General features: G+C 48.4%; 1 protein-coding gene across 1 annotated transcript; it reads left to right on the forward strand.

The window, feature by feature from the left end:
• Positions 1–1,911: 1,911 nt before the first annotated feature.
• On the forward strand, positions 1,912–11,217 carry LOC121025024 (leucine-rich repeat-containing protein 43-like; the record flags this gene model as incomplete). Its single annotated transcript, XM_040467371.1, has 8 exons — positions 1,912–2,226; positions 2,837–3,024; positions 3,619–3,857; positions 5,739–5,880; positions 6,011–6,166; positions 6,275–6,460; positions 6,791–6,824; positions 11,057–11,217. Coding segments are annotated over 8 exons (1,388 nt in total), but the record flags the coding sequence as incomplete, so codon positions are not given.
• Positions 11,218–11,317: the final 100 nt, after the last annotated feature.

The raw sequence follows: 11,317 nt of genomic DNA on the forward strand, positions 1-11,317 counted from the left end.
CCCTTCCCTTCCCTTCCCTTCCCTTCCCAGCTTTGCTCTTTTATTTTCTTTTTTAACTTTGCTCTTTTCTATAATAACTGCTGGTTGGCTGCCAGCTCCAGTCCTAGGATTTATTTCTCTAACTAAATAAGCAAACATTTCCACCGAAGCCCAGGGAAGGATTACAAATAGCAGGAAGCAAAAGCAAACCTTTTGCTATGATGCTTTTAGAGCAGGGTTTCTTGACTTGGGCACTGCCGGCACTGGAGTGGGAACCGGTCGGTGGTGGGGCTGTCTTGCGCACACAGGAAGTTGAGCGGCACCCCTGGCCTCCACCCACTAGATGCCAGTAGCACCCCTGCCCCAGTTGTAACCACCAAAGTGTTTGTAGATAGTGCCCAGTGCGTGCCGTGCAAAATCGCCCCCAGCTGCCCTACAGACCACTCCTGCTGTGACTTGTCTCCTTGGGCAGTGAGCGGTGGGAGACAAAACCCTGGGTCTGAGGACTATGCGGGGACCCGAGGTGACCTGTGAAAGGCCGTCAGAGGAAGCTTTCGGGGTGTGCTGTGAGGATTCCCAGGGTTTCAGCGTCCTGGGCAGCCATGGGCTTAGGTTCACAGCCCGGAAGGGGCAGAGGACATAGGCCAGCATCACTTCCCTGCTTTTCTAGGTAACCTGGAGAAGGATCTCAGGTGGCCCAACTGTACGTGCTCTTGGAACGTGCCCGACTCTGGCCATAGTTTCCTTCTTCCTCCTCTTTCTCCCACTCTTGCCAAGCTCTCTCTACACAGTCTTGGCCACGTGCGCTTCTGCACCTCTTTCTTCCACTGACGGCGGCTGCCAGGAGGGAGGCGTACATGTTAGACTTCTGTGATGGCTGATTTCAGACCGTGGACAGGGTACCGGGTGTTCTGATTTTTTTAATTTGGAAAACATACTTATTCTAAACGTAGGTAACCTGCTTAATGCCAAGTGTGGCTTTCATAAAAACATGTATGTGAAACCTTTGATTTTCACTGCTTTGAAATTAAAAGGAGGGCCCCCTTTTCGTGGACCGATTTTGCTGATGTGTTCTCAGTCTTCTTGAAGAAGGCTGACACGGGATACGGTCCGTGTGCTGGTCCCCATGAAATGTTCTTGGGTATTTCCCGTTGACTGGCTAGCCAACATCACGGGCGGGACAGGCTGCAAAAGGAGAGCAGAAGGGGAGGGGACATGGCTGAGCTCGGTCAGCTGGAGGCCCGGGGTACAACAAAGTGCTGATGAAGCGCCCCTCGCGCTTCTCTCGCAGCTGCTCTCAGAGCTGAAACCAGTTTGCTTTCTAGTGTGCGCATTGGGGAACCACCCCTGCCCCCTGTTTGGCCCTCTTCTCCAGACTGGCATGGAGGGTGCCTCCTTTGTCCTCACTGGCATGTTCTTCACTCTTGTGCCCCAAGAAAGGAATCACGTGGCTTCCTATGACCATGAGCCAGCCGGGCTTTGGAAGGCATCCTCCAGCTTCTAAACCCCTCAAGTTTCAGGCACCCTCATCCCAGATCCCCATATCCACCTCCCCCTCTTACCCCAATTCACCGCCCCTCCCCATGAGGCTTCCATCTGTCTTCCTTGCCAGTCTGTCCGTCTTTGTTGAGAACCTTCTAGTGGCACAACACTGTGTCAGGATCTATGGGAGGGACCAAGAAGAAAAGACCGGTGTAAATGGAAGTCAGTGGAGGCAGGATGTGACGAGGGCCATCTCTGTGTCGCAGCGAGGATGGCAGTGTCGTGGAGAGAGGGGGGGCAGTAGAACCAAGAAGCGCTTCCCAACAGGGTGGCTAACTTGAGTCAAGGGCGCCTGACTTGGGAGTCGAGGGTGGGCTGAAATTCCTAACTTGCCCTCAGCACAGGCCTTCTGTCTGTTCTGGACGTGGGGTGCCGGCGGGTGTTGAGCAGGGCAGGCCAGGCACACGTCCCCATCCCTTTGCTCACCCTGCCTCTGGACCCCCGGATGGTGCTGCTTCCCTTCTAGGCCCAACCTCGTCTCTCTGGACCTGAGCTTCAACGACCTGACGGACCTGCAGGGCATGATGGCCAGCCTCAGCACCCTCCGCCGTCTGAGGCTGCTGGTGCTGCAGGGGAACCCGCTGGCCCTGCTGCCCTACTACCGAGGCTTCACCATCGACAGCCTGTCCCAGCTCTGCGTGCTGGACGACATCACCGTGTCTCCCAGCGAGAAGCATCAGTTCCGGGGGCTCGGCCGCAGTGGGGGTGAGGGAGCTGATGTGCCCAGTGGGGAGGGGCCGGCATCTGACACCTCGAGCCTCTGCTGCCTGTCCACCATTGAACTAGTGGTCTGTCCCTGCAGCTCCCCACTTGACCCACACCCTAATCAGGCGTAGCTCACCTCAGTCAGAGTTCTGTCCCAGACTTTTGATGCCTGTGATTGGGATCTGGGGACAGAAGCAGTAAGGAGGCAAACAGGAAACATTCTTTAAATCAACTTCTTTACTTTTGTGGCGGTTTGAGATCACCCCCTTGTGGCCCATGCCACAAGCTGCATCAGAGGTTGTTCAAGGTCAAGATGGTGATAATAGCTATGCCTACTGTGAGCCAGGCTCGTGGTAAGATAACATGTACTCTTCATCTGTAACCATCCTGTAAAGCAGCTACTACCGTTCCCATTATACAGACCCAGAAAACAAGGCTTAAGAGGGGTGTCTTACCAAAAAGGGACTTACCCCCAAACAGCTGTTGGAACTTGGCAGAACTGGGATTTGAACCCAAGTCTGCAAACTCTGAGGCTCCCCACTTTGTGGAGAGAACGCAAGAATCCGGCTCCCCTGCCGTCCCCCTCACTCCTACCCATTCTCCCCTGCAGACCTCTTGGCACGTCAGGCACAGCTCGTGGTGACCATTGGAAATGTCAAGGGGGTTCAGGACACCTCTGTCTTAGACCCGGAACCAGGGCCCCAAGGCCCTTTTATCACTTACAGCTATTATGTGACCTACGATTTTGTAAAAGAGGAAGAAGGAGAAGGAAGTGAATATGGTGGTGTCCTGCCTGAGGTGTGTGATTCGGGGGCTCTTGCCCCCCCCCCCCCCCGGGGGGGGGGGGGGGGGGAGGGAGGGCTGGGCTGCACTGGGGTCCGCAGTGTGCCTGCGCAGGAGAACAGCTTCTCAGCTTCTTGGGGCCCAGGAAACCCCTTCACAGGGAGCTTTCTGATTCACACCCTCCTCCGAGAAGGGAAGAGGCTCGTTCAGCCCCTTTCTTGAACCTCCTCCTTTCTTTCACCTCCTTCCTTTGCCCTTGAATATGAGCCAACGGCCTCACAAGGAAACAGCATTTACAACCAGGTTGGTTGCTCCCCGCGGCATGTTTCTCCCCTACTCCATCACCCTTCCCTTCGGAAGCAGACCTCAGGGTGTCATTCAGCCAGGAGCAACGGAGGACACCCCAGCTTCTGCAGAAATTGTTACTGTTCTTACCCCTAAGGCAGTTCTCTGAGAAGGGGCATTAAGAAAACCCTTCCTGCCCCAGTCTGTGTGTTCGCTGGCTCCGCAAGTTCACCGTGGCGCGGACACCTGTTCACGCGCACGCGCGCTGCGCGCCCTGAGAACCCTGAACACCGCGGCCGGGCGGGTGTGTGGTCTCTCCCGCAGATCGTCATGCCCTCGCCCAGCGCCGAACAGCTGGCCGAGGACATTCCGGAGGACGTTCCCGAAGAGGTCTTTGAAGAGCACGAGGACTCTGCGGAGTCCGAGCTGTCCGCCCAGTCGGGAGAGCGCGAGGATTCGCTCGTGTCGGGCGGGTCGGCGCCCTTGCCCGGGGTGGCCGACTCCGCGGAAGAGCTGGCCAAGCTGCGGCCGCGAAGAGACCCCCGGCTCTGCCCCTCCCCAGGGTAAGGACGGAGACCCTGCCCTGCGGGAGCCCCTTCCTCGTCCAAGAGCAGGGCACCCCCCCCCTGCCCCCGCCCCCGGGCCGCGCGGGACGGGCCGAGGCTGCGCTCCCGGCAGTGCAGGTGCGGCCGCGTCGGTGTCCGGCACTCCGAGCCCTACCTCCCGCGCTTCCTTCCCTCCGCCCGGCAGGGCTGCAGCGCCTTTCCGCCGCCAGGTGTCCCGCCGCCAGGTGTCGCGCACGCGGGCATTTCTTAGTCACCCGAGAGGACAGCACTTTCCGTTTTAGCCCTCAGAGTTGAGAGTCTTTTCAGTTTAACTTCTTGGTACGTGGAACGTATCCTGGCATCCGACACCCTGGTGTGGATCTTGCAGCCTGAGCAGCAGGCTCTTCCTTACCCTCCTAAGGCCCCTCTGGCCTCACAGCCCCCACAGGTGTTGTCTTATGTGATGAAGAACCTTTTGATGAAGAATTTTTAGGGTCACTTCTCATTAGGTATTGAAGCTCTATTAACTGATTTTTGTAACTAATTTCAAAACATTGAGCCTGATTTGGGTTTATTTAATAATAATAATAATTACTATCATTATTATGCCAACACGGGCTTGAACTAAGACCTGAGCTGAGATCAAGAGTGAGACGCTTAACCGAATGAGCCACCAAGACGCCCCTGGGTTTATTTTTTACAAAATTCAACTGAGGGTAAATGATAAGGTTTGTGGAGAATATGGAAAAGCTGCAGTGGCCCATCCACTTGTGCTGTGTTCCCTCAGGTGACAGAACCAGGCAAGCGGCCATCCCCGCTGCCAGAGAGAAGGTGGGGGACAACCAGCCACCCCCCGTGCCAGGCTCCTCAGTCAACCACAGCCGACGACTTTGTGGTTCTTGGTGGTGTTGAGTTTTTGAAAACATAAACAAAAAAAGAGCCGCAAATAATTCTGCTTTAAAAATATGTAAATTAGAAAAATATGTACATGAGAAAATAAGTTTCTTCTTCTGCATCCATCTAACCTATCCTATAGAATGAATTACTCTTTTTTTTCTTCTTCTTTTTTTAAGTAGTTTCTATGCCCATCATGGGGCTTGAACTCAGGAACCCAAGATCAAGAGTCACAGGCCTTACTGACTGAGCCAGCCAGGCCCTGGAGTGAATTACTCTTTATTATTATTTGAGAGAGAGAGAGAGAGAGCAGGAGAGGGACAGAGGGAGACAGAGAGAGAAAGAGACTCTTAAGCGGGCTCCACACTCAACATGGAGCCCAATGTGGGGCTCGATCCCATGACCCTGGGATCATGACCTGAGCCAAAATCAAAAGTTGGACACTCAACCCACTGAGCCACCCAGGTGCCCCCAGAATGAGTTATTCTTAATAGTTTTGTGCACGTAGTTCCCTATTTTTTTCTTATACAGTCATATATATAAACATATATACTCATATCTTTTTTGTTTTAAAAAAATAGACTTCTGTATATCAATTTGAAATTTGCTGATTTTCCATGTGGCTGTGGACATACAGATCTGTTCTACCATTAAAAAAAAATAAACGATTGAGGTATAACACACACATAGAGAAATACCCACTTTACAGCCAAATGATGAGGACACTGAGGTAACCACTGCCCTTGACAAGTAACAACATACCAGGACCTCCGAAGACTCCTTAGGCCCCTGCCTCCTCCCCAAGGGTCACAGTCAACTCAACTAACACCATTAACTAGTTTACCTCTCTTTGACCTTGATCTAAATGCATCGGGCAGTAATCCTTTGTGTCTGGCCTCATCTCCCGCTGTGCACGTGTGTGCACGTCTTCTCAAAGGCCTGGTCCTGGTCCCAGGCCACAGCCTCCCGGGTGATGGGACCCCTGTCTTCATCCCCCTCCCCAAGGACCGTTCTCTTCAGCACTGTCCGCAAGCCCTGGACTGATGTCATCCCCTGCAGCTACGAGATGCAGCACACACTCAAGGACCTGGTGCCACTCAAGGCTTTCCTGCTGGCGGGAACCACCGTGACCATCGTGGAGGAGAAGGTGGGTGGCCGGGATCCCCCTTTTCCTGTCTCCCGGTCTTCTGTCGTGGGGCCCCGCTCCCTTGTCGGCAAGGTCCCAGCCAGCCCCAGGCTGGCCTGTGTTCACTCGTGGCCGCCTCGCCGTCCCCTAGATTCTCTCTTGGCCTGTGGTGCTGCCTCCTGTTGACGTCCCGTTGCCTGCCAAGAAAGGAAAAGGGGAGAAGGACAAGAAGGGGAAGAAGGAGAAAGACAAGAAGGGAAAAGACGGGAAGGACACGGCAGGGAAAAGGGAGAAAGAGGTGGCAAAGGTACTGGCCGGGCTGCCAGGTGCCCCGAGGTGGTGGTGGTGGCGGCCCTGGGCACTCTGGGCACTGTCCCTGCTGGGCCCCGTCCACTCTCCTGACCTCTCTCCACAGGAACAGAAGGGATCCAAGAAGAAAGAGCTTCCTAAGGAGCTCCGCCAGGACCCGCCCATCCTGCGGGTGCTGGGCAGTGGCTTGGTGGTCCTGGAGCCCCTGCTGGCAGGGGAGCCACTTGTGTCCGAAGTGTGCAACTTTGGGGTGATCCGCACTTTGGAAACGGACAGGCTGACGTCCCTCAGGGTACAGTAGGGCCTCTGTCACACCCCTCCCCATCAAACCAGTGCTGGGCAGGGAAGGGTTATGGGGGGGGGGGGCATCTCTGAGCCTCCCAACCTCCTCCGGAAGCCCCCGTGCTGGCAGGGCCCCGGGACGCCTGGAGAGGAGGAAGGCCTCTCCCTAGGCCATGTGGCGGTGCCCAGCTCCCAGCCCTCTGGGTTACTGGCTCCTTGGGCAGCCTTCTCAGGTGTGGGGAGCCAGGTTAGAGCTGCCCTGCCTTCCTATAGGACAGCACCCCTTCCCTGGTGCCCACCAAGTCCAGTAAGCATCTCTTGTTGTGGTTCTTCCTCTCAGGATTCAAAGAACAAGAACAAGAGAGCTAAAAAAGGTAAGAATTAACGGTGGTAACTGAGAGCAGGGAGTGTTTATTTAAATAATGAGGATTTATTGTTCATAATTGACTCAGAAATAACATATGTTAGAATTAGTAGACAAGGACATTAAAGAAGTTAGAATTATATTCCATATATCTAAGAAGCTAAAGGAAAGATTGGTGGTGGTATGTAGCAATATGGAAGATAAACTAAACTTTTAGAGATGAACACTACCATGTTACATTAAAAATACATTCAGTGGGATTAGTGGCATATTAGACAATATTAGACAATTCAGAAAAAAAAAAGATTAGTAAACTGGAAGCAGTAGAAACTATCCACAATGAAACTCAGAAAAATTTGAATAGAAATAATGAATTTGAATAGAAAAAAATGAATAGAGCATCAGTGAATTTTCAGACAAATTCAAAGGAACTGATGTCCATGTAGTTGGAGTCCCCAAAGGAGAGTGAGGAGGGCAGAAAGACTATCTAAAGAAATAACTGCTGAAACACTTCCTCCAAATTAGATGGAAAATATCAATATACCAATCCAAAAAGTTAAGTGAACTCTAAACACAAGAAGCATGAAGAAAACAAAACCAAGCTAGATAATAATAAAACTGCTAAAAGTTGGTGATAAAGACACATTATGTACAGAAGAACAAAGATAAAGATGACATCAGATTTGTCATCAGGAAAATGTCAAATAGAAGACAGTGGAGGAAGTCTCAAAGAAAAACATCAACTTAATATTTTTTACCCAACAAAACTATCTTCCAAAAATAAAGGCAAAGTGAACACTTTTCTAGACAAATGCTGAAAGAATGCATCACCAGCATACATGTACTACAAGAAAAGTTAAAAGTAGTTCTTTAAAGAGAAGAAAATACTAGATGGATCTGAATCTGTACAAAGAAATTGAGAGCATTGAAAATGGTAATTGTAAGTAAATATAGATTCCTTTCTTATTTAAGTATGTTTAAATTATAGTTAATTGTTTAATGAAAAATGTATATAATATATATATATATATATATATATATATATATATAATATAACCAATAGAATGTACAATAATAGCAAAAAGGCTAGAAGTGGGAGTAAGGAAAGAAATGGAAGTGTATCATTGTAAGGTTCCTATTTCTATGTGAAGTGGTATAATATCACTTGAAGCCAACAAAGGAGTAAAAAGAAGGATCATAAAGATAGTTATTCTTAAAGAATAAAACAAAAAGAAACAGAGGACATGTGAGTTAATAGAAAACAAATAAGATGGTAGACTTAAATGTAATCATATCAATAATTGCATTAAATGTAAATGGTCTAAACACCCAATTAAAAGGCAGAGATGATCACATTGGATAAAAAAGATGCAACCATATGCTACCTACCCAAAACCCACTTTAAATATAAAGATACAAAAATATTAAAAGGATGGAGAAAGATATTCTTGCTAACACTAATAAAAAAACAGGAGCAACTATTAATATCAGACATAATGGACTTCAGAGAAAGACTATTACCAGGGGTAAAGAGGGTTATTTTGTAATAATAAAGGAGTCAGGAGGATGTAACAATCCTAAGTATGCAGCTAATAATTGAGCTTGAAAATATATGAAACAAAAACTGATAGTACTACAAGGAGCAATAGACAAATCCAAAATTATATTCAGAGATTTCAGTACACCTCCCTAAGTAATTGATAGAACAGATAGAAAATCATTAAGGATGTAGGAGACCTGAATCACACTGCCAATCAACTTGATGTAACTGACATCTGTAGAGTACCCCACCGAACAACGTGAGAATACACCTTCTTTAAGTGCACACAGAACTGAGATATTCCATAATCTGGGCTATTAATAAAATCTCAATAAGTTTAAAACAATTCAAGACATACAAAGTATCCTATCCTCTATGACTACAGGGGAATTAAATTAGAAATCAGTAAAAGAAGTATGTAAGATCTCTCAATTGTTTGAAACTAAATTACACACTTTTTAAAAATCTTTTTTAAATGTTTATTTTTTTGAGAGACAGAGTGCGAGTGGGGGAGGGGCAGAGAAAGAGAGAGGGGGAAAGACAGACACAGAATTTGAAGTAGTCTCCAAGCTCTGAGCTGTCAGCACAGAAGTCGGACGCTCAACCAACTGAGCCATCCAGGCGCCCCTAAATAACGCACTTCTAAATAATCTATCAGTCAAAGAAGAAATCAAAAAGGAAATTAGAAAATATTTTCAACGGAATGAAAATGAAAAGATAAAATATCAAAATTAATAGAATATAACTAAAACAGTATTTATAGAGAAATCTGTAGCACTGCATACCTATAATTAGAAAAGCTTCTAGGGGCGCCTGGGTGGCGCAGTCCGACTTCAGCCAGGTCACGATCTCGCGGTCCGTGAGTTCGAGCCCCGCGTCGGGCTCTGGGCTGATGGCTCAGAGCCTGGAGCCTGTTTCCGATTCTGTGTCTCCCTCTCTCTCTGCCCCTCGCCCGTTCATGCTCTGTCTCTCTCTGTCCCAAAAATAAATAAAACGTTGAAAAAAAATTTATAAAAAAGAAAAGCTTCTAAAACTATTGAGTTTAACAGGGTTGCATGATACAGGATCAGTATTCAAAAATTAATTGTATTTCTATATACTAGCAATAAACAATTAGATACTGAAATTTAAAAATACCATTTACAATGCCATTGAAAAATATGAAATAGGGATAAATCTAAGGATGTGGAAGTTCTATACAGTGAAAACTACAAAATGTTGCTGAGAGAAATCAAAGACTTAAATGGATAAATATGTACATGAATAGGGAGATTCAGGATTGTTAAGATGTTGGTTTTCCTCAGATTGATCTATGATTCAACCTGATAGCAATCATAATTCTGGGGGGATTTTTTTTTTTTTGGTAGAAATCAGCAAGCTGATTCTAAAATTAATATGGAAATTCAAAGTATGTAGAATAGCCAAAACAGCTTTGAAAAAGAACAAAGAGGGACACCTGGGTGGCTCAGTTGGTTAGCGTTAGACTCCGGGCTCAGGTCATGATCTCACAGTCTGTAGGTTCCAGCCCTGCATAGGGCTCTGTGCTGACAGCTGGGAGCCAGGAGCCTGCTTTGGATTCTGTGTCTCCCTCACTGTGCTCTTGCCCGCTTGTGCTGTCTCTCAAAAATAAACATTGAAAAAAAAAGTTTTTTTTTTTTAAAAAAGAACAAAGGATGTACACTGCAGGACTTCAGGGCCCATACAAATATGGACAATGGGCATGATTTGTAATCAAGCTACGGGGTCAAGATGGTCTTAATTTTCTTTTACTCTTTTGCAAATTTCTTTATTGTCTGGCTTAATTGAGGATAGTTGCATTTGAATAGTTGCTCCTGCAGCCCCTAATCTCTTGTGATGTGTTGCTGTGATTGTAGTGTGTGAAGAAAATCCAGTCTCACATGGGCATGAAACTGGAAAAGAAGGGGCTATTTTCATAGGCTTTCAAATAACTGATATCTCAGATATTATGTCAAAATTTGACAACTAGTTTTTTAAAGCCTGTTACAGTGTGAATACTGAATCTATCGTTTTTGCATAGTTACCTTAAAATCCATTAGTCTACATTGCTTTTTTTTTTCACACTGCATTTTGAAGGGCTATCTTGCCCCTGCACAATCTGTGACGTCAGACATTGGTTATTTGTGAAATACTGGTTCACAGAGTTATGCAGATCTTCCAACCGTTGACACGTTTCATTATACATTTTCCAAAAATCATATTCTTCATCAGCACCCGTATGATTAGAAAAGTCTTGGAGTGTTGGGAAACTGTTAAGTTCACGGTGGCGGATGCGATGTTCCAAAATTCTAATTTCTACTCGAAAGCTCAAATGTCATAAATGTATCAAAATGCTTTCTGTTGTTTTCCCCGCAATGCCAGGCTTCCTTCGTTTGCTTTTTAGCAAACATCTACCAAATATCCGCGTCCGAATAACCATGGTTTGTCGGTGTTCTTTCAAGAGAAACCGGTGTTCCCAGACACGTGGCTAGTTCATCTCGCAGCTCCAACAGCTGAGCCTGTTAAACGATCTGATGAGGGGTGACTGAAGTGTGTTCCTTACTACGCCGACAACGAAGCTGCGCTCCCCCTGACTCGGAGGGCAGCTCTGCGTTTCCGGGATGCGGAACTAGCCCGTCCAGGACGGCCGAGAAGCAGCCCGCACGCCCCTCGGGACTCACAGACCCGCGTTTTTATTTCCTCAGAAAAGACCAAACCTGCGGCTGCAGTGTACGACGCCGACTACCAGCTCCAGCCCTTGACGGTGGAGGTGCAGATCGAGCTGAACCAGTGCCGCACGGCCGAGGAGGCGCTCCGGGAGTTCGCCCTGTAGGGCGCGGGATTAAAGGCTGTTCTGACCACCGCAGCTCCGCGTCCGTGTGGCCGCCGCGCCCGGGAGCGGGGGGTGGGCCGGGGCGGCGGGGCGGCCTCCGCGTCCGCAGGTGTGCGGCGGGAGCGCGGAGCCC

Source organism: Herpailurus yagouaroundi, unplaced genomic scaffold (genome assembly GCF_014898765.1).
Source record: "Herpailurus yagouaroundi ecotype Mexico unplaced genomic scaffold, PumYag 67451, whole genome shotgun sequence".
Lineage (NCBI taxonomy): Eukaryota > Metazoa > Chordata > Mammalia > Carnivora > Felidae > Herpailurus > Herpailurus yagouaroundi.